General features: G+C 48.2%; 1 protein-coding gene across 1 annotated transcript in view; it reads left to right on the top strand.

The window, feature by feature from the left end:
- Positions 1–223: 223 nt before the first annotated feature.
- LOC119176540 (protein big brother) overlaps positions 224–27498 on the top strand; it is a 59148-nt gene continuing 31873 nt past the window's right edge. Inside the window, exons 1-3 of the mRNA XM_037427883.2 lie at positions 224–491; positions 3186–3272; positions 14896–14991. Coding sequence (XP_037283780.1) covers positions 357–491; positions 3186–3272; positions 14896–14991 — 318 coding nt within the window. The 5' untranslated portion in view covers positions 224–356. The remainder of the gene's footprint in view (positions 492–3185; positions 3273–14895; positions 14992–27498) is intronic.

The following is a 27498-nucleotide window of genomic DNA, read 5'->3' as shown; positions in this document are numbered from 1 at the left end:
GCAACAAGAAAAGCGCCGCGGAAAAGAACACGGCTTCGGCGGGTAGCCCCCGAGGTAGCCCCGCGGCGGCCGCGGTGGCACCGCAGCGGCGAGCCAATGGCGGCCGCGCCGGAGCCCCATTGGCGGCCACGCCAGTGTGGGGGCAAGGCGCCCAGGCCACGCCCCCAAGGCGACAGCGGAGCGCCCCTCGCCGCGAGCACGCCACTCGACTCGCTGTCGCAGCCGCGTGCACGCTGCACTGTCCCGTCCCGACGACGTCGCTTCACTCTTCTCTGTGCACCGTTGGAGCGGGCGGCCGGACCCCGTGCAGCGCAGTGGCGATCGTGGCTGGAGGCCGTTGCCTTTTGCAGCCAAACATGCTGCCCTTCGAGACGCCCAGCATCTTCGACCAGCTCCCGCGGTTCGTCTTCAAGATGCCGCGGGTGGTGCCCGACCAGAAGGCGAAATTCGAGTCGGACGAGCTCTTCCGGCGCCTCAGCAGGGAGTGCGAGGTACGTCGTTTCGCAGTGTGGTTCTCTCGTGTCGCTTGGAAAACACCGGTGTAGCCCCTTACTGTCGGTCACTTTACTCAGCTGATGGTCACGTGTAGGGGCGAACTGCTGGTAACAAACTAGAGGCCTTTTGGCGCTTCCGTGATGCGCTCATCTTTCGTACTTGTGTGCAGTGTACACCGTGAGAAACTTGTTGCACGCACCGACAACCATGCTGCAGTTAATATCTATAGTGTACTATCATTCGTTATGATGATAGAAGGAGCTGCACTGATCACCGCCCCTCGCACATGTGAGGCGATGATTGCTGTTCCTTCAGTCCTTTCCTTGCCTCCTCTTTCGTATACACTGTAAAGACTTGCGCATATTTATTGCACATCGTTTCATATTTGGCGAACAGTGTACGCTGCTTCGCACACACGTGTAACAAGTATTGCGCCGCGGGTTCTTATATTTGGGATTGAGAAAACGTACTCCGGTGGAATCTACTGAAATCTAGAACGTCGTTTTCCCAGTGTATATATTTCCCTTAAAAGTAAGGCCACTGCGGATAACAGAGGATACTTTTTTATTCGCCATGTGGACATTGTTTTTTCGTTTGTGGGTGAGATCACGTACGCTTTTCATTCCGATATGTACCATTTGCTCGATGCCTCTTGTTTCACAGAGGAAATGATTTCGCATGAAAAAGCTTCACGTTTTTCATGAAATTAAATCCTGAATACTACGTTTATTTGATATGGAAGCTATAGTCATAATGGGGCTATTTCTATTGCACAAATTCAAGATGTAAGAGCTTAACGCCAAACACGGCTGTTTAGACAACGCCTTGTATTACTAGATACACAATGTAGTGGGGCTCGTAGCTTTTCGGGGAGAGTGGGGCACTTGTTTAAGGCCTTGAAAACCACTCTTTTTTTTTGTTTTCAGTAAAACACCTCCTTACATCTGTATTTCGGGAGGGGGTGGGGCTAGGGCACTCCGTTTGACTGCGGGTCTGCACTTTATGTTTCCTAGAAATAATTAGGCAAATGGTACACCACAGTATCGCGTATAGTCAAAGCATTCTGAAAAAGTCACTGTGTTAATGAAAACCATTCCCCTCCAGAAGTGGTGGTCGCTGGATCTTGGCTTGAGAATTGAGTGAAATACAGCCGTTGTCGTTTGCCTATATAACTTTTTGAGCAGTTCTTACCCACACACTTATTTACGAACTTCATATTAAGGACCGTTTCAATTGCTGAACACAATAACGTTCCTTCATTGGCATAGTTAATTGATGCACGTGAGTGTAGGTTGTTCAAACTCCCTATATATATATATATATATATATATATATATATATATATATATATATATATATATATATATCAGCGGGTCTATAGATATCGTTACTAGACCCGCTTGGGCCTAGATAGTGACGATGGTTCAAGGATGATAGGGGGGGGGGGGGTAGAAATTTTGACTAAAATGTCATTCGACAGAACGTATAGAAGTGTAGCAGTATGGGCTAGTTGGTATGACATGACGATAGTTATAACGCGAGTACAGAATAGAACGATGAAAACGTCGTTCTGTTCTTGCGCTATATGTATATCGTCTTGAAAGAAAGCCTATCCCATATGTTATACATGGCTAATTTTTGAAGGGGAATCGATGTCAGATTGCTGGAATTATATTGATACTGGTCTCCGCAATGACTAAAATAATCTGACATATATAGAGTTGCTTCACGGTGACTTTTCGAGACACATCGACCAAATGGGGGGGGGGGGGGGGCTGTCATTGGTTTGCAGAGCCATACGTATTTCATTGATGTATACGTATGGAGGGGCAGTGGTTCGCTGAGCACCCCCGCACCACCTCAAGTGTTCTTTCACATTGCCGCCGTCGCAGGGGTACCGAAATGTATGGTTACTATATATCTGCGGGCATGCTGCGTTCGATGTTTTCAATGACAGTGCGTGAGATAAACGACTGGTATATAGTGTACATCTAACGAATGTTGCATATCCGTACTCACGCGACAGACTTAAATAGTTTGCTCTGTGCGTGTCGCTGTGTTTTCACATCGCAAGCTGAAAACTACGTCGTTCACATAACTGTGTGATTAGTGCAGAAGCCTCCGGTATAATCTCGACTTCCTGGGGTTTCTCTACGTAAGAGCACCCATACAGTGCAACGTGCACCATAACATTCTTACATCCCACCGTTATTGGAAGGTGGCCACAGTGGTCAGACTTGAAAGAGCCAACACGTACTTTGTATACGGAATACAAGAGATACACAGGAAACTCTTTATTGAAAGGCAGAGAATTTAACTGGCGTGAATACATCGCTGACTTGCTACTCAGCGGGGGGAAGGGGGAGTGAGAGTGGGAATAATAAAAGTTAAAATGAAAATTAAAAAAAAGTAACCGCTTCGGTCAAGTAGAAAGCCCATACAGCGGAATAACATTTCGATGGATACTCTGCTGTCAAAGACGAATGTTGACGTTTCAGACGGAGAGATTTTTAAAATGGCTTATAGACGACCCCCTGAACATGTGATTGTTTCAGCTTGGCACAGGATCGTTTAATAACGTGTGACTTTTGACGCATGCATGTTAGCTCTATACCACGTGAATTTGCGTATACATACATAAAAGTGCTGGCGGCCTTTGTGACACCGATTCTGCCACTTCCCCACTGCAGATTCGTTACACGGGCTACCGGGACAGGCCGCTGGAAGAACGTCAGGTGCGCTTCCAGAACGCTTGCCGAGAGGGACACACCGAAGTGGTAAGCGAAAGCATCCGTGTTTGTTCAGATGCGCACGCTGTATACGGCTGCCACCTTGCGGAAGGCCGAAGAGCGCTCGAGTTTGCGTGCCCTAAATGCCCGGCCGCTCATGCACGGTGTGGCCTTCCACAGTGGCTGAACAAATTTCGCTTGTTTCCTATTGGTAAAAGAAAGGGCGCATGTACTTGAGTTTTAAAAATATAGAGAACGGTGTTGAAGATGCATTTTTTCTTTAATGTAAGGCTGTGGGAAGTCGAAGAATAAAGTTCGTGGAGTTAACATTTTATTTTTATTCAATAGGTTCGTACTAATTTTGTCAGTTGTCCTGTATTACGATTTCTCTCGGTATATATGTGTCGATGCGAGATGCGCGCCTTATGAAAGTGATGAGCTGCGTCAAAAGAAAAAAAAAAGTCTACGACTACTTTCAGTTTTGCTCATCTAAACTTTTTGGATGTGGGCACGTTATTGCACCCTTTTCACTGGCAGAACTTTCGGGTCTTATTTTATAATTTATAATTTTATAGCTGTGTAGATCCTTAGTTACTAAGCTGATCGATCGATTGTTACTATAAGAGGCGACGTACACACCATGCAGTCACGTTACGAGTTGGACGTACAGCATGCGCGAACATTTCTCCCACGCATGAATTCGTCCACCTCTTAATGAGAAGGCAGCCTGAAGAGGGAGTAACCTAGCAAATGTTCCTTCGCTTCGCTGTTTTTTTCGTTTCTCTTGAAGTATAAAAAATATTTTAAATATTTTACCGATATTTTACAAAAATATTTTTAAATATTTAGTTTCCTGTCATGAGAAAGTGGTTACGCGCGTATTCACCATTTTACTATACCGCGCTCCCCGGGCCTTCCTCGCCCTCTTTTTCATGTGTGAATATTATCATAACTTTGATAAGGGAGTATATAAGAAAAAAAATCATGTGACTGTATCGTGTGTATATATATGCCTTACTGAAATTCTGACGTTACGACATCCCTATAGACGTGCAATGTAACGCAATCACGGAGGTCAAAGCTGATCATCTCGTTTATTAAGGCGTAAGTATGTGGTTCGCAAACACAACTGTTTTTGATTTTATGTAGAACGTTTCCATCTTTAGTGGGATCGAATTTTGCAAATACTCTTCGTTTACCTGCCTCGGTGGTTTCCCCGTCTGCTGACCCGAAGGTGGAGAGATCGAATCTTCGCTATGGTGGTCACACTTGATTGATTGATTTGTGAGGTTTAACGTCCCAAAACCACCATATGATTATGAGAGACGCCGTAGTGGAGGGCTCCGGAAATTTCGACCACCTGGGGTTCTTTAACGTGCACCCAAATCTGAGCACACGGGCCTGCAGAATTTCCGCCTCTATCGGAAATGCAGCCGCCGCAGCCGGGATTCGGACCTGCGACCCGCGGTGGTCACACTTCGTAGGAGGCGCGATGCTTAGATTTAGCTGAACGCCGAAGAAGCCCAGCAGGTGGTTGAAATTTGCAGAGCCCTGTAATGTAAGGTGTATCTCGCAATCATAACGTTGCTTGAGACGATTATTATTGTTAAAAATTGTACGTTTCCTATTGCCGCGACTATATGTGATACTTTCGTGGTGACACAGCTGCCATCCATTCGCGTCACACTTGTTTCAACACTCGTCTCGCAAACGGTTGCAAATATATATGGCGTGCGTGGGGCAGCAACAAGTGTCTCATTCACGTCTATGAGTTGCGCGGAGCCAAGTAAGTCCCGCATGCACGCACATAGTGCGAAGCAGCCGCAGGCTCGGAACTTCGCAGACCCAGCCGCGTATACGCAAAGGGGCAACACTTCTGTCGAAGGGGTTTCGCCAGCGGCAGCGCAAATAACAGATAACCAACCCTGGCGCGTGTTCAAAGGAAGCACACAAACAGGTCGAGCACGTCGTGGCTCAGGGCCGTCGCTGCAGGGATGACCTTTAATTGTCTGCCGCACTGGGCCTTGTATCTTATCCTGAGAAAGGAGCCAACAGTATACCGGCAGGCTCAGCCTGTAACAGAAACTTGTGCACTGCATGCATCTATAGCATGCGCGTTGGAACTGATATGCCGGCGATGCAAAACTCCATAGAAATGATGCGGCAACTATGCAGTCAGGATAAGGAACACTTAGGCTTTGATTCCAGCTTCACTTATTTAAGGCTTATTCTGTATATACTTCAATGAGTGTACTCTTAAATGTTGAAACAAAAAAAAAGAGAGCAATGTTATGAATAGATTGCTAGTGCATGCACCCTTTGGTTTGCGGGCGTCAATGAGATGGGCAGTCAATCTTGCGATGGATACGTAAGTAAAGGATATAACCTATACATCCTCATTATAAGTGAGAGCTAAACACCATTTTAAGTTGATGCATGGTGAAAAAAAATAATTCGTCATCCAACAGGGACACCGGGTCTATCATACGTGAGACTCTGTTTTCTGTCAAAATCGGACAGCCATGCACAGTGGGCCACTGAGGCACATCATTGTGATTTTTTATGATGTGATGCTCTCTTTTTTGATTGATGCGGCTTATGCGGGTTTTTTTGCAGGACCGTCAGTTAGAGCAGACGTCGTGAAAAAAAAAAAAAAACCTTTGTAATACTAAGCTCATCACTGCCTTTCAGCACTATCAGATTGCACTGTGACTCGGATACTTTTTTTTATATAAAAATTCCGCGTGGTGCATATACACAATTTGCTACAGCGCGCGAATTATTCGTTGATCCACCTACCATCCGTTTTGCTAGTCTGAGTCATCAGTCCCAAACGACTTCAAATCACTGGAGCCTGCAATTCATCTATGACGCACAGCTTGAGAGATTTCATAAGGTCTTGCAACACAAACCAGCTCGCACGTGGGCAAAATAGCTTGCGCAACTAAAGGGGATCACACGTGCGTCGTTATATTTGCGCAATGCAATCGCTTCAGCGTTCACATTCCTGTCGAGCACGGTGTTTTGCAGCCGTGCATTCACTTCTGGCTGACAAAAAGTCAATCATGTCAGTATAAGCAGATCACTGGACTGTAACCCTGTCACCTTTTGTTTCTTTCCGATTGCGCTGTCACACGTTTGATATTGCAAAACTTTTGAATTTTCGAACCTTTCTATGTTTCTGCTTAGTCAGATGTCCAAGGTCTGTCAGCGTGCTCAAACTGCTAAGTTCCGGAACTTTGAGTCTTCGTGGCCACTCAGACATGAAGCAGAAGAAAAGAAGTGCTCCTGGTCTCTCGTTCGAATACCATTTGCAGTATACCGTAGCGAGGGGGTGGCACACAAAGCCCCCCTCCCCCGCATTTTTTACAATGGCATATAGCAAAAAATTACCATTACAAGGGGTAGCCCCCCCCCCCCCCAAAAAAATCAAGGAGTTGACCCCCTCCAAAATAGTATTTCTGCATACGTCCATGACCCATTGGCCTTAGATCTGAAACTGGGATGCTAACAGGCTCAATTGTGTGCGCTGTGATTTCATATTTGAGTTAAGTACACAATCAGCGGAAAAGTACTTATTTCAAGATGGGCCTTCAGAGAGAGAGACGGAGGATACGAAGAAAGGCGGTGATGTTAACCCTGGCTAAGCCCAGTAGGCTATACTCTGTTCGATTACTCCGAGCAGAGGTGTAGGCAAAATATTTTGGGGGGGGGGGGGCGGGAAGGGGCGACACTTTTTTGATTTAAAGTGGGGACAGGGCAGGTAAATGAAATTTCGCGATATGCATGCCGGGGGGGGGGGGGGGGGAGATGGGAACGATGGGCCAGCTCCTGGCTACGCTGCTGACTCCAAGAAACTGATAAAAAATACGAATGCATATCGGCACAACCATAAAAATTACTGTTTAATTTTTGATAAAGAAGTGCACATCATATATATATATATATATATATATATATATATATATATATATATATATATATATATATATATATATATATATATATATATATATATATATATATATATATATATATATATATATATATATATATTTGTGGAGCTTAACGTTCCAAAAACATCATATGATTATGAGAGGCGCCGTAGTTGAGGGCTCCGGAAATTTCGACCACCAGGGGTGCTTTAACGTGCACCCAAATCTGAGTGCACGGGCCTGCAACATTTCCACCTACATCGGAAATGCAGCTGCCACAGCCGGGATTCGATCCCGCGACCTGCGGGTCAGCAGCCGAGTACATTAGCCACTAGACCACCGTTGGGGGGGGGGGGGGCAAGTGCATATTCAAGGACTTTTTTTTTTCTTTGTTAGACTAAATATAACTGAGAAGAGGCAACGATACCAAGAAAAAGTATAGGGGATGTTATTTGAAGTAATTGCTATGCAAATGTAAAGAAAGAAAAGTGGGTGAAGAGATAACCTGCCGTCGGCAGCGACTGAACCTGTGACCTTCGAATAACGCGTCCGATGATATAACACTGAGTTACGGCGGTGGTAATTTTACCGTCCTCTTAATGGGGCATATATGCATCACTTAAACGTGGGAGTGTCAGTCAGCGCCGCCACTATGAGGGCGGAACACTCTTTTGTTGCCTAGTGGCGTTACCCATGGCATGTTATCTCATTCAAAACTCGTTTTTCTTTGTTTGAATGCGGCAACTTATCCTTTCTCCCACGATTCTTTCTTGACATTTACATTAAAATTAATGCTAATAAAATCCCCTATACTTTCCTCAGCATCATTATGTGTCAGTTCTCATTATTATTGTCTCATATTTAGTAACACTATTTGGTTCACTTATTACGAGTTGACGAATTCCAGCTAGTCATTTTGTGAGGCGCATCTCCCACTTCGAGGATACTTGAAGGATGAAGCCAGTTTCGGAATGTTCATTCCCGACGAGGAAGGAAGGAAACAGAAAGGCAGATGACAGGAAGACAAACCAAATAGCTTCCAGTTGGCTTCCCTACGCCGCGGATTACGAGAGAGGGATAGAAAGATGAGAGATATATATATAGAAAAAATCACATATCCACGGGGTGAATGATGAATAGTCTGTGTCGAAGCAAGCAATCATTGTTTGACATCGAAGCCATCGTGAGAGCGCCACAAAACACGACACACAAGAAGAAAACGACGAATGCAGGCGTCTGTTTCTTTTTGGGTATCGTGTTTATATAAAGTTGCGCTCTCACGATGCTTTTGATGTCAAAGCACCAAGTCGCCCAACAGTCAACTCTCTTGAAGTTCAATCATAGTCAAAGCGTAAAATCTTCTGTGGTTTCGCCCAGCAGTAATACATGTAAAATTGTATTCAAACTTGAACGACCGGTTGCCTTTTCGCCTTCATGATTACCGCCTTGTGCGTGGTCGGTGAAATGGAGCGATAAGAGTTCTTGCACAGGCGTCACTTTAAAGTTTGCAAAGACAACGTCTATGCACGTTCGCCTGTCCGTAGTGGGGTTCGGCCGACGAGCACGAGCCGCAACGGCCTTCCGCACCTGGCGCTCCTCGTCGTCCCATGGTCCTCCAAGCAGCACGATCCGCCAAGCGCAATCGTATACGGCGACGATCCGAGGAATGAGAACTCGCTGCCCGGCGCAAACCGGCGCAGCCCGTGCAGCAGCCAATCGGAGAGCAGCCGCACCGCGAACGCCATATAGCGAACCTTCACCCAACCGCCGTATATAATGCAGTGTACGCTGGATGGATGGATGGATTGATATGACTGTACCCTTTAGATCGGTTGGTAGCTAGCGCCACCAAGCCGCAATACTTAGTGTACCAAAATTAGATTTATCTTTTTTTCCCCTTTAAATAGTGAGGTTGACGACTGGTACTTTGCAGTGAAGGGCTTAATTTTCACTCGTGCCTCGAGTTTAGCCACCAATCAGATAACCTCCTTCAAGTTAATGCTACCCGCTTAAAGTCTATTTTGCCCTCCCTGTCCCTAAACCCCAGTGCTTTGAAAAACTCTGCGCCATCATCCTGAACAATAGGGTGAAGTGCTTTACCGAACATTATCAAGAATTCGGCAGTTTCCTCCTCCTCTCCACACATGTGTGTGGGACAGCGCCCTCTCGGAAACGAGACGAGAAATGGAGATGACGGCACAGAATGCGTACAGCACCATCTATATACTACATCGTCACCCAACTGCACTTTCCATGCATCTCTAGCGAACAGCGCCTTCTATTGTAAGATAAGGGAACACTACGGCGTACGCCGGATGGATCGACGATCGACAACCGGCCAGGTCTCGCTATAGGGAGCTTCGCTCCTAAAAAAAGGCAGTAAGTTTACTGAAGTGTGTGGGGACCACAAGTAAGAGGCGTTCGCACAAACCCGTCGTTATCGCGCTTATTCGCCTTAAAGCACTCATTCCCAATACATGCACCCAAATCCAAGGACATTCTCGTTTTGTCGGGCAGTGCGCGACACTGCCTTCTCGTTCAGCGTATATGCCTTGCAAACTCAATGGCTACAGTCAATCAGCTGCAATGTGTATGGTAAAGCTATTAATATTAAGGTTAATCAATAAGTTTATTTCTTTACGCAATACTGCATCTAAGTTTTTGTTCCAACAACATTCACCGCCCGTCGAAGGACTACAATGTTGCTATATGTCCCAAGCGATTTTTAAAAAAAGTCTGCCTCGCCTAAAACAACAACAAAACTTACTCTCACATATAAAAAGAGAGAGAGAGAGAGAGACGAGTTACATGTTGCGTGTCCACTCGTGTTGATACACCTCCGTCTGCCCCTCACGAAGGGCACATCGCATTACAACAGCTTCGACCGGCTGAATGGGCATTCTATTACCTCGTATACAAACGTCAAACAGCGGTATTTTCGTTAGGAGAATACTTGGAGATGATTTAGACTCCACCCAAATGTTTTGAAGAATCCCGACGTTTCGAAACCGACTTGGTTCCTTCCTCAGGGGTGACGGCGGAGGCTACTAGCAGCATCGTCTTCAAAGCACTCGCGGGGTGGCTAATGACCCCCCCCCTCTCTCTCTCTCTCTCTCTCTCTTGTTTTGCCGTGGGCGCAGTCCGTGTGAATACACTGGGGGAAGGGTTCCGAGAGAGCGGTTGATATTATGGGCTGTCCTCTGTATGTGCCACGACTCGAGTAAGAACCTTCTAATCCAGTCCGGCTCGCTTTCAAGGATGGCCGTCGCTTCAAAATTTATTTTGTAATCCAACGTCTCATAATGTTCGGCGACTGCGAACATGCTTAGCCACTCCGCGAGTGCTTTCAAGACGACGCTGCTACGTAGCCTCCGCAGTCACCCCTGAGGAAGGAACCAAGTCGGTTCCGAAACGTCGGCTTTCTTCAAAACTTTTGGTTGGAGTCAAGATCATCTCCGAGTTTCATACCCAACCAGACAGACTTTTGTCGAATGTTTACTTTCACGAAAATTCTGCATGCGCACACCGATGCTTGGCTGTTTATATGGTACTTGATATCTGCAGTGCTTTGGAAATGTGCGAGTGTCGATACACGTGTACACCGATATGTTTTCACTGAGTGAGTAGCACAGAAATAAAGTGCTGCAAATTTGGGAGCTTCGTCGAGTTTATTCGAAGGGGAAGGTGATGCACATCGAGGAACCATAAATGTGGATAAGAACGTCCGGCCATTGTAAGCTGGCGGGAATGTTACACCACATCTTATTGCGCAAGACTTCCGAAACGTTGGTATGATTATTGAATGAAGCACAAAAGACCACAACAGCTATAGTTTACCTTCGGCTCTCGCTCTCCGTTTGGTGTTTTCGCCGTTGCTGGCACACTTCTGCAAATGCAATGATATGCTGATGCGACTCACCGTCAAGTGTGCGCGTAGATCGGCAATGCGTATACACTTGCACTGTACAGGCACATTCGCGCGCTGCCGTCAATAAGCATCCTGGGGATTTTGAAATCAGCCAAGAAAAAAGCGGCATATGTAACGCGCACGCATTCAGCTCGCCAGAGGAACGCTTGCCGGCCATGTTTGTCGCGCAACATGTTTAGAAGCGCAATCGCGCAGGTAGGCCCGGGTAACGATTAGCATGCTGCGTGCGGTCATTTACACTGGTCGGCCGCGCAGGGGGACACGTCTTCCCAATTACACCATCGGCTGGCAATCGTACAGAGCTGGTCTGAAGCCTCGAGCGTCGCTAATCGCATTCCGATCGGGCTGCTGCCGTCTCGCACGGCTGCCTGTAGTGGGGGCCCATATGCACCATCTTTCTCTTCGCAAGTTCACCCCGCGGACACAGGTTTGGGGACCCGGCCGCCATTACCGGGTCGGCAATCAGCCGACGGACTTTGAGATGCGTCCGAACTCCTCGGTTTGCAAATGCTGCGCCGACGCAATTAGACTTTCGCCCGAGGCGCTTCTTCCACCGCCTCGACGCTCACTTTTGCTCTCTTCCTCGCGTGGCGCGAACCACGGCGCTGTTTTCACTCCCGGTCGGCAAGCGTTCCCGAAGAAATGGAGCGATTAAATCGCGCGCCCTCCTCGATCTAGTGCCGCCATTAATACGTCCGCTGCTATTCGAGACGTTTCGGCCAATCCAGTGCGTCACAAGTTTGCTCTGAGCGCGCGCTGCTATTTTCCGCGTAGCACACGGTGCAGCCTTTTTCCCGCGCCGTAGTTTATGCGGGTGCCGAGGCGTGTGTCTCCGCGGGCCATTAGTCACGCCTGTTTGTGGGACCAAAAGCGTCTTGCCGTCACAATGGCACGGTCACGAGCTCAGAACGGGCCAAGAGCGGCTGTCTCCACCACGTTGGCGCGGAGTGATGAGGGCACACAGACGAAAAAGCATCGCGTATTCGTTTCGTATCAGAGCTTCACGCAGCGTGATTGCGCAATCACACTAATGGACTCATTAGCGCAGCCCCTATGCGGACGAAAGGACAATCCTCGAGTCACGTGCATAGCCATCCTTGAAAGATTGGTTCCCGTTCATAGTCACGAGTGACCGACGCTGTTGCTGTCTATGTAGTCGTGCATGCCTCGTAGAGGCGCAATTTAACATTTCACGATGTGCACGCTCTAAACGAGCGCCCTTTTATAGCATAGGAATGGAGTGACAAACGAGTGCAATCAGCTTTTCAGCCAAGTGCTTTGTCCCAATTCTTCAGCGAAGCTTTGGAATGAATCTGAAGCAGGAAGGAATTGGATTTATTGAAATGGTAGACGAGCGCATAGCGAATCTTGCATTAGGTGAATCGCCAAATAGGCTTCAAAAATAAAGTGGGTTTCTACAGGTATTTCTCCATGATGGCAGTCCTTTTGGGGTTTGGAGCATAGCAGGCACAGCTGACATGAAAACAGGATGAGCACTCGTCGTGCGTTTGTCTCCTGCGTGTTTCCTTGGACGCGCACTTACAATCTGTCCTGGTTATTTCCCAGTCACTTATTGTTTACACGGGCTAACGCATAACAACACACTTTTGGCGTACGCATGGATTGTATGCTCGTGTACATATCAAGTAACACAACTTTATGGATGGTGGCGCTTGAAATCGGTTTAGATACTGGAAGAGCGTCGCGAAAGGCATGAAAGCATAGGCCCCAGAAGTATCCCAAATACAATGTATTCTTCGCGTTCAATGCAGCTGAGATTCAGTGAGCACTGCTCAGTGCAAAAACTGCATCGCTTCACTCATTGGGGGGGAGGGGGGGGGGACAAAAACATACTTTTTTTTTCTGGTGAGCCCTGACCTGTCACACATAGTATTAACTATCTTTAAATAATGACGTTAACTCTCTTTAGGAGAGGCGCACCTCCGACGACTATTCGAAAAGAGTATACAGTGATCCCCAAAAGAGAGTCAACGTGTATCTTCAAGAAGAGTTGTGGGAAGTCTGGCCTAGAAAGAATAACAGGAACTCTTTCTGTCTTTTAACAGCACATATACTTCCGCTGCACCATACATATATAGGAGCTGGCTGGCAGTTGACAACTGTGATCCTGCACATTTGCAATATGGCGTGTCGAAATAAGTGAATTGAAGGTGCCGTCACGTATACACCTTGGTTTTGTAATAAAGACACGTTGCGTAACACTGATACATCGCAGTCAACCTGACGCAAGCTTTTGTTTACAGAGACGATGTAGAAGCGTAGAGAAAATGTCGCTACTCCGCGGATCTTACGCACGTTTCTCCTTTCCGTGGCTCTATGTGCTTGAGCCCACGGGTAAGAGGAGAGTTCTCAGTGAAGAACAAGGAACTTTGGCGTCGCCCCCTCATTAAAGGGCACACCACGCGGGGTTGTCCGAGTCGGTCCTCACATGTATGTGAGGACCGACTCGGAGCAGAAGCCGTGTCCCTGAAGGGTCCCAAAATCGCAATTAGTGACTCGATCGACATTAGTAGCGGGGCTGCGGAAACGTCTATATATATATATATATATACGAGCCCACTTATGAGAGCGATGGCGTATATGGTTGGTTATCTACACAGCCTTCGCGCATCGAGCGGAGGCAACTGCTCTCCATAGTAACAGTGCGGGGCCAGGCCCCTAAGGTCCCGAGTGCAGGGTGCAAACCATGCAGGCAGGATGCCACTCGCGGCCATTCTACACACACCTCGAGACGAGACGACGAAACCGGGCGCGTAGGCATGCGGGGACGAAGACACACATAAGCTCCATGGGTGCCGTTGACCACACTGCGCTGCATGCATTAGCGCGCCCGATAATGAAACACAAACTTTAATCTTGTTAACGATGCCACAAGCCATTATAAATGTTTCCATGAATTTCCACAAGCAGTTTAAGTGAGCCCATATCCATTTTGGGCAGCGGAAAGTGGATACGCTTCTGCAGCTCAGAAGCCTGCATAGTAAAGTCAGGTTCAATGCTGAACTGGAGGGACAGCAACGCTTATGTCATACATGCTACAGCGGTTATTATATCGTACAGAATGTTCATACAGCAGTGTAAATATCCTGGCCTTCTGTAGATCTGGTCATATATGACGCGTTGGCAAAAACACGCTTCTGAAGTTGGCAAACTTCGCCTTCCACATTCGGCAAAAAGAAGTTAGATGACTGCAGTATTGTCCTGCAGTTTTTAAAAAGGCTTCTTTTTGGCTGGCCAAAAGTCTGCTCTTCGTCTTGGCACCCCAGCTTTGGTTGGCATTTTTAAGCAGCAGAAGGCGGGGAAGGGGCTTTTAGGTCTCGCTCGGCGGTGGACTCTTTCTCGAGAGTGCTCGCCGGCAGCGGCTTCTTCCCCGGCTCGTGCGTCGGCGGCTCCCGCGGGGTGACATGTGTCGGCGTCGCCTTTGACCGCCGTCGCGCGCACGGGCCAATTTGTCGCCGGCAATGGCCAAACAAAAACCTGCCCCTTCTAGCAGGGGCACCCACGGCTCGTCTTCGGCACCCCTCCCCGACAGTCTCTCGCCTGGGGCTCCGCCGAGCGTGCCTCTGCTCAAAAGGCTCGCTGTTGTTGCAAACATTTGGCGGCACTGGTCCACTCTGCGGGACGCGTCCTCTTTCGCCCCGCTGGTGCCCATTTCGGCATTCTCTTTTGCAAAGCCATTTGGCGTGACTTATCGGCAGAAAAGTGCTGTCTGCCCACCCCAGCCCCCATCCCTGATGCCGGGAGAGCGGTTTCGGTTCACACCCGTGCTTGTCTCTCTCTCTTTCAGGCTTTCGTCGCCACAGGCACCAACCTGCAGCTTGTGTTCAGCCCCTGCCACAATGGCTACGTGGACTGCTGCGATTTCGATAAGGAGCGTGGAAAGGTCAGTGGAAGCCGCGTATCTTTGCTTACTTTTCCTCCCTCTCTTTCTTCTTACCACTGTTCGTATCTGCAGTGTGTGGGGATGAAGGCTGTCTCGAATGGTCACGCGTGTTGCCGCAGAGCCGTGCTTGAACATTGCACTTGTGCATGCAACTATTGTGTGTCGTAATCATGATATGACGAAATGCACAAATGACGAAATCTTGTCGTATGGCTTCTCAGTGTACAGCCCCTTGTTGAATTCTCGCAATCAAGCAAAGAGTGAGATATTGTTCTTTGCAGACGCCACGGTATGGGTTTTTCTTCCTTTAGACTACACCTGTAAGTTAGCTTCAGTCCGAGCTAATCCTACAATGTGCTATCTAATATAAAAAAAAATAAAAAGGCAGAGGAAAGGCAGGTCTCCCTTCTTCTGCCTTTTTGGTCCTCTGTATCCATGTTTAATGTAACGGGACGGCCATTTAAGTGCGTGTGCGGCATCCGCTCCGTATTTCGCGTCGTGCTTCACGCGTGCTAACTAATGCAGGAGTCCGAAACCTTTTGTGTCAACAATGTCTCATTGAATGTTAGTACATGACTTACGTAAAATATTAAAAACAGCGGGACGAACTATGCCGCTGTCCTTGTGAGTTCCGCGCTCAACGACTGCTGATGTCTACCTTTGCGAAGTGTTGGCGACACAACCTGTTACCGTCAAAATATTTCACGATGCATAACAGAATGTATGTCTCATAATCACGTGTCCATGAATGTCTCCCTCATTGTCTATATGAGGGTCGCAAGTCCTGCTTACTCTGCTTACTTCCAGCTTTGTTTAATGTAATATTTATGGTTGATCCTAGAATACATTGCATGTGCTGCTGTAACTTCCGCGCACTGCTTGTCATATAATTTATGAGGATTTATCAAGCTTCCGCTCATGACCAGGAGCTGCGTACGCCCATACCGCTCTTGAGAACGGACGCTGCAAGGCGGCTACAATCACTTGCTCGCCGTATAACTATCCTACACGCCGGGTTTCTTCAACGCGCCCTTGTATTCGATCGACCCAAACTTGCAACTTCGTTTGCCATCCGGGCTCCCACGACGCGATGAAACTTTGCTGTGTCGCATGAGGTTAGGTGCGGAATTTACGAACGCTTATTCTGGTCTCCTTAATTGGAATGGCGAGCAGTTCGGCATGCAACATTTGCGCCTGCGAGGAGATGCTTGAGCTCATTCTATGCCACTGCTCAGCATATACCAGTCTGAACGACGTATTATGGAAGCCAAGCTCTGTCAGCTGGATCCACGACCACTTACAGAAAAGAAGTTCCTGGGACCTTGGCCGACCGTTTCGCGCAAAGCCACGAGAGCCCGCTTGTGCTTCTTGAGGACCGCCGGACTTCACGAACGCTTGTGAAAAAACAACATGAGACCGTGCTGTGTAGCCTCGAGCTTGCTATTCATCCTTCTCTTTCTTACTCCTATTCTTTTATATCTATTTCCTTTCTATTATTCCCCCTTTACCACTTTCATCGCTCGCAATGAGGCGCGCAACACGAGCGGGATGCTGATAAGATAGCTGGACTTCGCGAAAATACTTGACCGCAATGTTGACAACTGCATATCTGCGGTTCAGGGAACTCGTATAATTTTGTTACCGCACCACCATACCAAGTGTAGGGTAGCCAACCGAGCCAAGCTTGGTTAACCTCCCTGCCTTTCTTCTCTATTTCTCTCTCTCTAACTGGGTTGTTTCTCTCTTACTCTTTCTGTTTAAGACCTCACGCCAGAAAAGTGAACATGCATTAGCAACTGATTTTGCATTCTTAGAAATAATAAAAAAACTGTTACGAAAAAGTTGTCTTCATACAAAAATGTCATACGGTGTGGTGTGCCTGCGTAACTCACTCGAATGATTAAATATAGATAATTTTGCGCAGGTGTGTTGTGGGAACGAACAAAGTTACAATATGGAGCGAACCATCGATCTGGCGCTTTTTCAAACTAACGAATTACGAGCTGCACTGCCGCAGCACGTCTGCCCCCTGTGCAGATCGAAAGCGTTTCTATATTGTATATATAGGTATCCACCTCACAAGCTGCTCGACTTTCGAGTGCACCATGACCGAGTAAACAGACAGTGTTTCCCTGAACCGCAGATATGCAGTTGTCAACATTGCGGTCAAGTATTTTCGCGAGGTCCAGCTATCTTATCCGCATCCCGCTCTTGTTGCGCGCCTCATTCCGAGCGATGAAAGTGGAGGTGTGCGACGCGAACACCGCCAGGTCGCTTGCTCTCGCTTGCTATCGGTGTACGAAGGTCACGAATGGCCTTTGTTCCTCTCAATCGCCAGAAGAGGTGGGAGAAGGCGGACTCGACGGATAAACAACTATATATCACCATATCATGCCGAAATATGCCATGCCGAACAAAGCATACCCGAACTTAGCTTCGCCTAAAAAAAAAAAAAAAAAAACGTTATCGAAGCGTAATAAATACAGCGCCATTGTGCGCGCAAGTGACCTTTAGAGACGAAAAAAAATGTTAAGTCCTTTTCTGTTTATCTTTGTTTGCTTCTTTAGACTACAGCTTGAAAAACCGGCAACATTCTGAACTCGTATAATTTTGTTACCGCACCACCATATATATGACTGGTGAGCCGACGTTATGTAGCATGTACAATGTGGGAGGATGGACACACCTCCCAGGGCACATTCTCCTTATTTGTTATTGTCACCGTGTACACATGCCTCCTGGAGGGAGTTCAGTTTTCATAAAGACTTCGTTGAAGACATTGCAAAATATTCCAAAAATATGAGCTTTACTGTGCAGTTTTGCTCTCCTGCTGCGCTGGGCAGACATATTCAATTTGAATAACCTCCCCTCTTTTCCTAAATTCTTCATGTATTTTTTTGCCCCTGCTATCATGTATTATCCACTTGATTCCATATGAAAAAGGTCCTCAATCTATCTTGAATAAATCTTTCTCTCTCTTAATTTTCTCGTAATTCTGGCCTAATTTGGTTCCATTGTACCATAATTAACTCCGTCAAAGCTCTTGAATTGCGTATTTTGTTGTCTCGATCGTTATGCAAACGTTCACACATGTCTTTAAGACACCCGCGGAGTGTTTGAGGACAGCCTCGATAGTGCGGCACAAGTTTCAGATAGTGTACTGCATCATTGGTGCTTTGGTAGAAGCGACAATAATCAACGTCTCATGAGGAACGTGACATCTCGATGCATTCATCAAGATGCCATGGAACTGTGCGTTAATTGCTCCTCATTTGAAGACCATGGTTCGGAAATGATTCGTATCGTCACTCGAGGTCGAATCAAGCTGCATGAGCGGCCGTGGTCGGCGGTGGCGCGCTGTGCGCAGCCGAGGGTGTCGGCCTAACGCGGCATCAGGGGCTCGCCCTTGGCCAAACGGCCAATTAGCAAACAGCTGTTCGGCGCAGCTCAGAAATCCGACGCAGCGTGTCTAGGACGTTTGAAACGCGAGGCCGGATGCAGCGTGGATTCCGGTGATCCATGCCGGGGTGAACGGCTGGACGCGTCGAAGAGGCCGCAAGGACCACAGTCATCGAACTGTAGCAATCGCGCTTCCGTACGAGAGCAGCCTCTCAATCGGACGCGATCGCTATCGCGCTCCTGGACGGCGGGCGCGCGCACCAACACAGTCATCAGGTGCCCGATGACGGCAATCGCCTGGCGGGAGCGTGCTCCGTCGCCGAGCAAGTGCGCTTGTGTACACAGGCCGGCGCTCGTAGCTGCCAAGCCGTCCGTGTCGGTGTAAAACAGCCATGAGGAAGTACACCGGCTCACTGCTTGGTCACGCTACGCTGGCCCGTCTAATGCGCACCGCCAGAAAAGGTGCGCGCGCACCTCGCGGAGGTGTTTCTAGTGCGCCGCGACCGCAGAGCCGACGACGGCGCTCGGGTCGCCGTCGAGAGGTTGTTTGCCGCCAGGCGGCGAGCTGCTGCGTGCACAGACCACCGCGAATGCTTGCGTGCACGCGCACCCTTGAGCGGAAGCCATTTGGGCGCATCCTGTCCCCGGAACTCGCGACCGCAACAGAAAAAGCTTCAACCACCAAGATGTCTCTCCGGAGTGCGTAATATATACGAGGAGCAGCACACGTTGCTTCGCTCCATGAGGCTAGATATTTGTGGTTTTTTGGGAATCGTTGCTTTTCTCCTTTCAGTTGGATGTTACACTGATGCTATTAAGCGCAAATTGTGCACCTTAAGTTTTCAAGACCCGTGGAACAAAATATTCATTTTAAACGAATGTGCTCAAGCGTGGAACACCCATGGGCACTTAGTGGAGCGTGTATGCATCGATCATAACAGTGATAATACTCTTGACGATGCTGTACAATAACGGCAGGTTTAACCAGATATAATAAGTACCCCTTTTCCAGGTGCTGGTATATAGCGAACACAGTGCAAAAGGCGCACGCACGTCTTCAATGGACTTGAACGGCTCATGTTGAAAAATGTCGTATACACTCTTGAGGTCAGTTCTGTTCCACCGTGTTTTTCCTCCTCCTCTTCGACGGCGGCGCAGGCTCTCCTTGCAGAGTTCTCTGAACGGCGAACTCATGGCTACGGGGAAGGCCTTCACCGACCCGCTCTGTGGCCAACAGATCGGTTAAGAAGCCGCGGCGCCTGCTGGCGGCGGCCACGCGCCAGCCTGACCCCAGTCCGCCCCCGCCCCACGCGTCAGCCCCACCCGGCTTCTCCGTCCGTTTTAATTGCAGGTGCGGCCGCTCCCAACTGGACTCGCGCCTGGTCTGCCGCCACAGCATTCCACGGTCGGCTCGACGAGGCAAAAGGAGCCGCGGTTGCCTATACCTTTGCGGCCGCACTGTCGGCACCTCCTCTGGGCATTGCGCTGCCGCGAGCAGATAAACTCCGCAAGTTCACCAAGCACACCCCCGTACGGCATGTAAACGCTCCAAGCACTCGTCCGCGGTCGCGCGTGCTCAAGGGTGCGGGAAATGCCCTCAAAGTACGCAGAGCCCAGTGAGCGAAATAATGTGGCAAATAAAGAGCTTAGAGAAGTTCATCGTTCCATGCGCCATCGCATACTTCCTTGCGGACGTGCATATGTACTTCGTAGTTGCACCGGCCCGCATTTAGAATACAACCTGTTTGATGGTACGGATATATAGCAGGATAAGAGTAGCTGCTGTGTTAGGTTGCCGAGGAATGGCTTTCGACCAGCTGAAACAGCATTCCCTGAATACGTCCGTTGCCCGGCAGGCAGTTCCGTGTATTGACATGCCAGTGAGCTCAGCAACAAAAAGAGGCTTAAAAGTGCAAGTGCGCAATGCTCGAATGCCTATTCGATATAGCTCTGAGCAAATGTGGCTCGCAGCAGTGAAGCGCGCGAAACATGTACCGTTTTTAAGAGAAAGCCGCAGATACCGACGTGTGGCAACCCGGTGTCGCTGCTTTCGGCCACGGTGCAGAATGGTGTTTGTTCGCACAACACGCCGGCCCGACGGTCTGCAGAACCGGCGCACTCCCCCTGAGGGCAGCGGCCGCCGGTGATGGTGTTGCCCTCCCCTTGCTGATGAATGCCCCGGTCATTAGGCACTCTTCTACCCCAAAATTATCCACCGTTAGACCATCGTCCATCGCCTTGACTGTGTGGGCCAGTCGTATGTACGAGTGCCGTTTGCGGTTCTGGCGGTTCGAACTGCTGCCTCGTTCGGCGCACTAGCTGTTTCGAGAGGTGTAATTTCGCCAAAAAAAAGGAGCCTACATTTTTCTGTTCGAACCGTATGCAGGGTGTGGTTGCGCCGTGGGCACACCTCCGCCTCAGCTTTTCCGAGCTTCGGGACAAATCTCCCGACCGCAAACACTTAGGTCCTCAAGAGGGATCGTGTCCCTCTCGGCAGTCTTTGTGCGCACGCGTCAATTCCTAATCACTGTTTGACGAAGTGGCGTACACATGGACGACCTCCCCTCCTATCCCCGATGCACGGCATCTTACGGCGTCAGCACGGGGTTCTACGTCAAACAACTTCTTTTAAAGCCTTGTGGACCAAAAAGATCAGCGGAGCTTGTCCCTCAGTTCACCTCGCAGCAAGCGTGCAAAAGTGTTGTTGGTATATGGGGCCGGCGCACGGAAAACATGAAGGCGCTCTCTCTATTGGCGCACTTTATTCCAGCCACCTGGCCGATGTTTAAATTTCCGCTTTAAGTGCGGTGGGGCGCACGGCCGTGGTGCTTATTGAGCAACCCTCGTCTTCTCCATGGCTCCTGATACAAGTCCTTCTGTGTAATATTCGATATGGCTTATGGTGGCATATGGCTCGACTGTTAATATAGGTTGGGCCAATTTAGCTTGAAGTGTCATTCGCGCATGTGCACGGTATAACTTTCATCTCGACACCGCGGCGTTAACCTTCTTGAATTTGACGCGCGGCTATGGATATGTATGGACTATAGCGTATACGCATATATATACGTGTATTTTCAAACATACAATTAAAATGCTGCTTCTTTATATTGAAGTATCGTTCAGAACAGATGTGGTTCGTTTCGGAGAATGTTCTATTTTAGCCGTATATTAAGGCATACACCAAAAATTAGGTGTCCCTACCCCGAAATACATATTCGCCTTTTCGGTTGGTTGCAACATAGAAATAGCAGCAGCCCGTGTCGTTTCCCAAGAAACTTCCGGTCACTTCAATTATCACTAACAACGAAGCGGAAAGCTTGTTTTTTAAGTGGTCCTGGACTAAAGAAAAAACTCTTTCTGCTTTCAGATTAAAAAAAAAAGGCGCTTAGAATTAAGGACTAACTCTTGTAGTATGGTGTGTAGCTTAAAAGAAAGTGTATTTCAAATAGTTTCCCATACATATATACAGAGAAAACTGTTGAAAAATGAGCGGACTACTCGCTAACGCTTTTGGTCCCCGCCAATGAGCCTATACGCCGGCGAACAATTCTGGAAGCCGTCCAAGACCTCTGTTTGTAAACAGGAAAAAGGTCTATATGCTTTTAGTACATGTACGGTTCAGTATAGCCTCGTATAAACCCACCGATCATTGTTGATACTACTTACTCTGCAGCAATTTGGGAGTTACTCAATTCAGTTGTTTTGTATTTAAAGAAACCCTTTTCCTAGTCACATTTACTGTATATAGTAATTACTAGAATATATCCTTGTATCCACAAGTATACACGCCATCAGTATATAGGCTCTTGCTCGAGCGAACAACATCTTGTATACACAGAGCGGCAGTTTATGTATATTTACTGACACGTCGAAGGCGATTGCACTTGTAAATTTGGATTCCTACAGGACTTATGAAGGAGAACGTCTTGGATTCCTATAATGAAACACGAAAATTGGCCGTAGACCATTGTTCCGCGGCGTCGGCGTCAACACGAGCGATGCAAAACATGATCACGGGATGAATCAGTCCTATGAAGTAATCACAACTTCACAGATTGCCAAAGTATGTGACGTCACCATCACCCCATATGATGACGTCATCAAATGGTCAAAGGTGGGCTGATCATGGAAGCAATGCAAAATTAGGTGAGGTGAGAAAAGCTTGCAATTTTTACGCTCGCGGTGGCAAAGTAAAATGACGCTAGGCGCGGAAAGCTTTCAAAAGGGTGGCTGGGCAGGATAAGAAGGTCGACTGTGCATGAAAATACGATGAAGATGGTTTTCGTCTTCACTTAAGCGAATACACAGGGGATCCGGTGAGTTTCTATATCTCCATCGGGGACAAAGTTGTCACTATTTTGAGTCAAGAAGTTGGTGACAATTGCTGTCTTTCTTCCTGTGCTGGTTTACATTGTCAACCGAATTCCAAGTTCTAAGAGATCCCGTTCGCATAACCTGGAGTACGTGGCAGTATAGCAGCAACACCAATAGTTTGGCAAGTTGGTGCGGGTTCATGATTAAAAATGGTATACAAGAACATGAGACAGTCCTTGTGTATTCTTCGTCTGTGACTCGCCACTCTCGTGTTCCTGCACTATTTTTATATAGCGGCAAGCCAAACTGTATTCATTATAAAACGTCTATTGTTGTTCAACGCTGCGAACATATGATCGTATAATATTCGAACCTAAAATTTTCTATTCCAGCGCGACCACTTAAGGAATAAACAATTATTGACACGTGTAACCGTGGAGTCGAAAACACTGCACCATGGGGTTGAAACCAATCTTTATCACCCAAGATATTGAAAACCTTAACGCCACGAGCTACAATTAACAACCACTGACAGGCTTATGTTCTGTACGCAGAATCGCGTTTGGTGACTTCAAAGCACTTTATAACACAACATGAGCTAGACGAAAGCCTCTTAAGTGAGCTCAGCCGATCGGTGTGTCGGTGACGCCTATATATATATATATATATATATATATATATATATATATATATATATATATATATATATATATATATATATATATATATATATATATATATATATATATATATATATATATATATATATATATATATATATATATATATATATATATACGCCATAGTGGACAAGGAGAAAGAGCAAGCCGCAAGAATTAACGTCCTTTGCCCCTTCATGGAAGACGCCGTAAAGGGACCGACTGAACTGACGAAGTGCTCGTAAATGCTCAGCGACCTCAAAAGAAAGGCCATGCACTGGGAGCTGCAGTCGTCGCTGTGCTAACACCGCAGCGAAAGATAAATATATTTGCTCTTGGCTACGTTTACACAAAGCAACAGTAAAACAGTCAACGGCAAACTCACTTCAGAATGCTTAAAATAAGGTTTGGATTGGTCCCTTCTTCACCTTCATCACCAGACCGTAGATGACGCTAGTGTCCTCCCTTCTTTCTTGTGTCCAGTACACATATGAGAATACTGTTTTGAATTTGTTCCGCGCTTTATTTTGAGCAACCGAAGACCATTCATGCACTGAAATCAACCTGTCATCAAACGTTAAGGCGTTATCTAAATGTGTCTGCGGCGAACGTAAAACCATCTGACTCGAGTTGAACGCCATGAATGAAGTTGGTCCCCAAAATTAGTAGATACCTAGCACGCTTAATTCAAAATTGCCTCCACTCTGCCACGCGTTGGGCTCTGTCCGTTGGACTCGCAAACACGGCGATGCATTCGCGTTATTGCCCTTCGGCAGTTTCCCGCGCGTCAGGCAGGCAGGCAATTCATCGCGGGAAGCGCCGCGCGGAACACCATCGCGCGCAATCTTTGTTTAGTAGTTATTTGCGCAGCGTTGCCAAACAGCGGGCCCATAATGACGGTGTTCACCCGCGTATGCGACTGGCCAACTTCATTGAGAGAACCTGATTGACAGCGTTTCTTACGGGGCCATGCATGAAGCACAGAGACTATCTATAATTTGACCTGGCAATGCGCGACGGAAAAGAGACGGCGCAACAGCACAAAAGATTTTGCACGGTCGAGGCTCGCAGGCAGGGAGCGCCCTCCCTCGGCCTTTCAGAGGCGACGCGATCGAGAGACAGTTTGCGCTGTCAGCTACTCCGGAGGATGTTCGCAGCAACGAGTTCGCATCGCCATCAACGAGCCACTTTGTTCGCCCCGGTTCTGACTGGAGAGAGAGCGTTTTGTGTCACATATAGACGGCCCATTTCCCGCAGCGACGCTTGAAGCGAAGCGTGCCTCGCTGTGTATACGCGATAAGGTGTTCATGCAGTCCACCCTTCGTCGCTTCTGCGGCACTGATGTGTGTGGGACGCTTCCGGTCAAGGCCGCCATATGCCGATCGGCTTTCACACATCGGCCGCGTTTCGCCAGGTAAACAAGTCGCACATTGCAAAGGGCGCGCAGTGTCCTTCCGCTGTTGCTGTCGAGCCTTCGGGAACACGCCGGCGAGCTCCAAAGGGTGCCGCGGCGTCCCAGCGCCAGGCGCGGATGAGCGCACCAAAAAAGAGCGCGCCAATTAGATCCGCCACGAGGGCCACCCTGTGCAGAGGAGCGCGAAATGGTCGCGCTGCGCCGTCCCACGAGCGTGAGAGAATGGCGCGCTTCGGAGCCCGAGACACAACAGGAAGCGTCGTCGGCGCGATTCGGACCCGGCGGCCGAGATCGCGACGCGCCGGAAATGCGCCTGGCGCTCTTCCGCCGCCGTGTGAACGCGCATTCGACACATCCCGAACGCGATGGAAAACAGTCTACGCGGAAACGGCATCTGCGTCGCTGTTCGTTTTGTCTCATGGTGCCACATTACTCGCAGAGGTAAACGCTTAGAGCGTTAAGCAGCACCTGCCTTCGCCATGCTTTGTGTGTGATATGCCGCAGCAGTGAAATGCTGCATCACTGACTAGAAACGTTGACAAAAGAACGGCTGCTTCGTGACACTTCGTCAGGATTGATATATGGCAGTGCTCAGTTTTTCGTAGCGTATATATATATATATATATATATATATATATATATATATATATATATATATATATATATATATATATATATATATATATATATATATATATATATATATATATATATATATATATATATTTATATATATATATATATATTTATATATATATATATATATATATATATATATATACGAACGATATCACTAATGCCTCAATTTGCACCTCTGTGTTGCTTATGACGTATACCTTATAAACTCAGAGGAGCTTAACGAGGCACAGGTGCATCCAAGCGCTGCAGTCATAAGCTGTGCGGAGTCGTACGTTTTCTAAAACGCTTTCTCAAATACTTTCAAACCAGTAGCTGACTCTTCGAGCTGGCAGTCGAAATTGCTGGCTGCCGGCTCGAAGAGTGCGGACGATTGTTCTTGTCTCTCCTCTGGCCGTACTTTCTTTGCATTCCATTTTATTGTTTGTAAGCTATGCTACTCAAGAAGGGGCTGTGTGAGGCGGCCGAGAATACCGAGATGGGGCCAGTCGTCAGAACAAATGCCGCTGCCCCCCTCATTACAAGGGCTCCCTTCGAATCGCCGCGTTTTGTTTCTCCCTGCTGACACTGGCCGCCCTGCTTGGGCTTTGTGCTGCAAAGCGTTTTCACAAGAGGCTAGCCTTGCTTGTGCGCAAGGGGCTTTCCGAATGACAGAGTGTGCACGTGCTTCGTTCACTGTATACACAAGTGCGACTTTATTGTTATTATTATTATTATTATTATTATATTATTATTATTATTACTTTTCTTGGTGAAATGCTGTTGGATACCTTTTGCAAACCGTGACGGTGCCCAATTGCTTTGAACGATAAGGTAATACGGAAGACGCTTGTGAGCTTTACTCTCTAGCGAGCACGGGAATAGTGTTGGAGAAGAGACTGCAATGGTATACTTCTCTATCATTCTTTCCCCGCACCAACCCAATCTAAACATGCTGCTTGTTTGTGCGTGCGCTTGCTTCCCGCAAGATGGGCGCACTGTTCTGGGCATGCATGCCTGTTTTGTCGCGGTTCGTGGCGAGTTGCAGGGGCGCTCGTTCGGCTGGGCGCGCAAGCGGCGATGCGTCCGAGCCGCCAAGAAAATGATCTCATGGCTAGCGGAGCTCGGGCAGAAAGACGCCGAGGCGCGTGGCATTAGGCTACGCATGGCCATGCGCGTCCTTCGCGATCCGCGCATGAGCGCTTAAGGAACCTCCACTTTGCGCCCAGAGTAGCCGTTTCCGTGCGCGGCGGCGCTCATTCTCGGCTGTTTGGACCCTGTTAATTGCTTCCTGCCGGCCAAATTGGAGCCGCCGCCATTGCCGCTTCAGCGGGGGAGGACGGCAGCCACGCGCGTTCTGTCGCTGACGGGTTGCGCGATGTTCGGCGCAGCTGACGCGAGCTGCGCCGATCGGGTTACGCACATGTGGTCGAGCGGCCCCCTTTGTACACTATAGTGCTGCGCGGGCTCCGCTTTGCCCACCCGACGCGGGTTTCCCGTGTCACTGTTGCGGCGAGGGCGTCCTCAGACAAGCACCGCGTCCGCAAAACAGTGCGCGGCGCGTATACACAGCGATCATTTGGAGTCGCAAGACGGCAAACACAAAGGATCCGCAGTGTTAACTGATATAAACAACACTTTTTTTGGCGAAAATACAAATAAGTTTCCATCATGGCTTGCTTATACTGCATAGGCACAATACTGTATCGCAGAGGGCTGGGTTTTCGGTGTCGTGAATGCATGTGCAACAATACGCGGTCTTTGCAGGCATACGAACAGAAGAAAAATATTGAGAAGGCATTAGTGAGAGTAGAGCAGGCTTATTGTTCCCCTCACTTCTTGCTCAATGTCGTTGAGGCTGAGTTGAGCGTCTCGTCCATTGCCTTGACGGAGAAAGTAGCCAGTCTTCGTGGTTAACAGCGCGAAACACCCGGACAGGAGCGATAGAAGGACACGGTACAGCGCTGTACCGTGTCCTTCTATCGCTCCTGTCCGGGTGTTTCGCGCTGTTAACCACGATGAATGCTCACCAACTAGCCCAGTTTTCCATCTTGCTCAGTAGCCAGTCTCCCTGGCGCATGACCGGCCCAAGTGATGTTGTTG

Source organism: Rhipicephalus microplus, chromosome X (assembly GCF_043290135.1).
Source record: "Rhipicephalus microplus isolate Deutch F79 chromosome X, USDA_Rmic, whole genome shotgun sequence".
In the NCBI taxonomy this organism is placed as follows: domain Eukaryota; kingdom Metazoa; phylum Arthropoda; class Arachnida; order Ixodida; family Ixodidae; genus Rhipicephalus; species Rhipicephalus microplus.
Note: the sequence above shows the minus strand (reverse complement) of the source record. Positions and strands in the feature narration are given on the sequence as shown.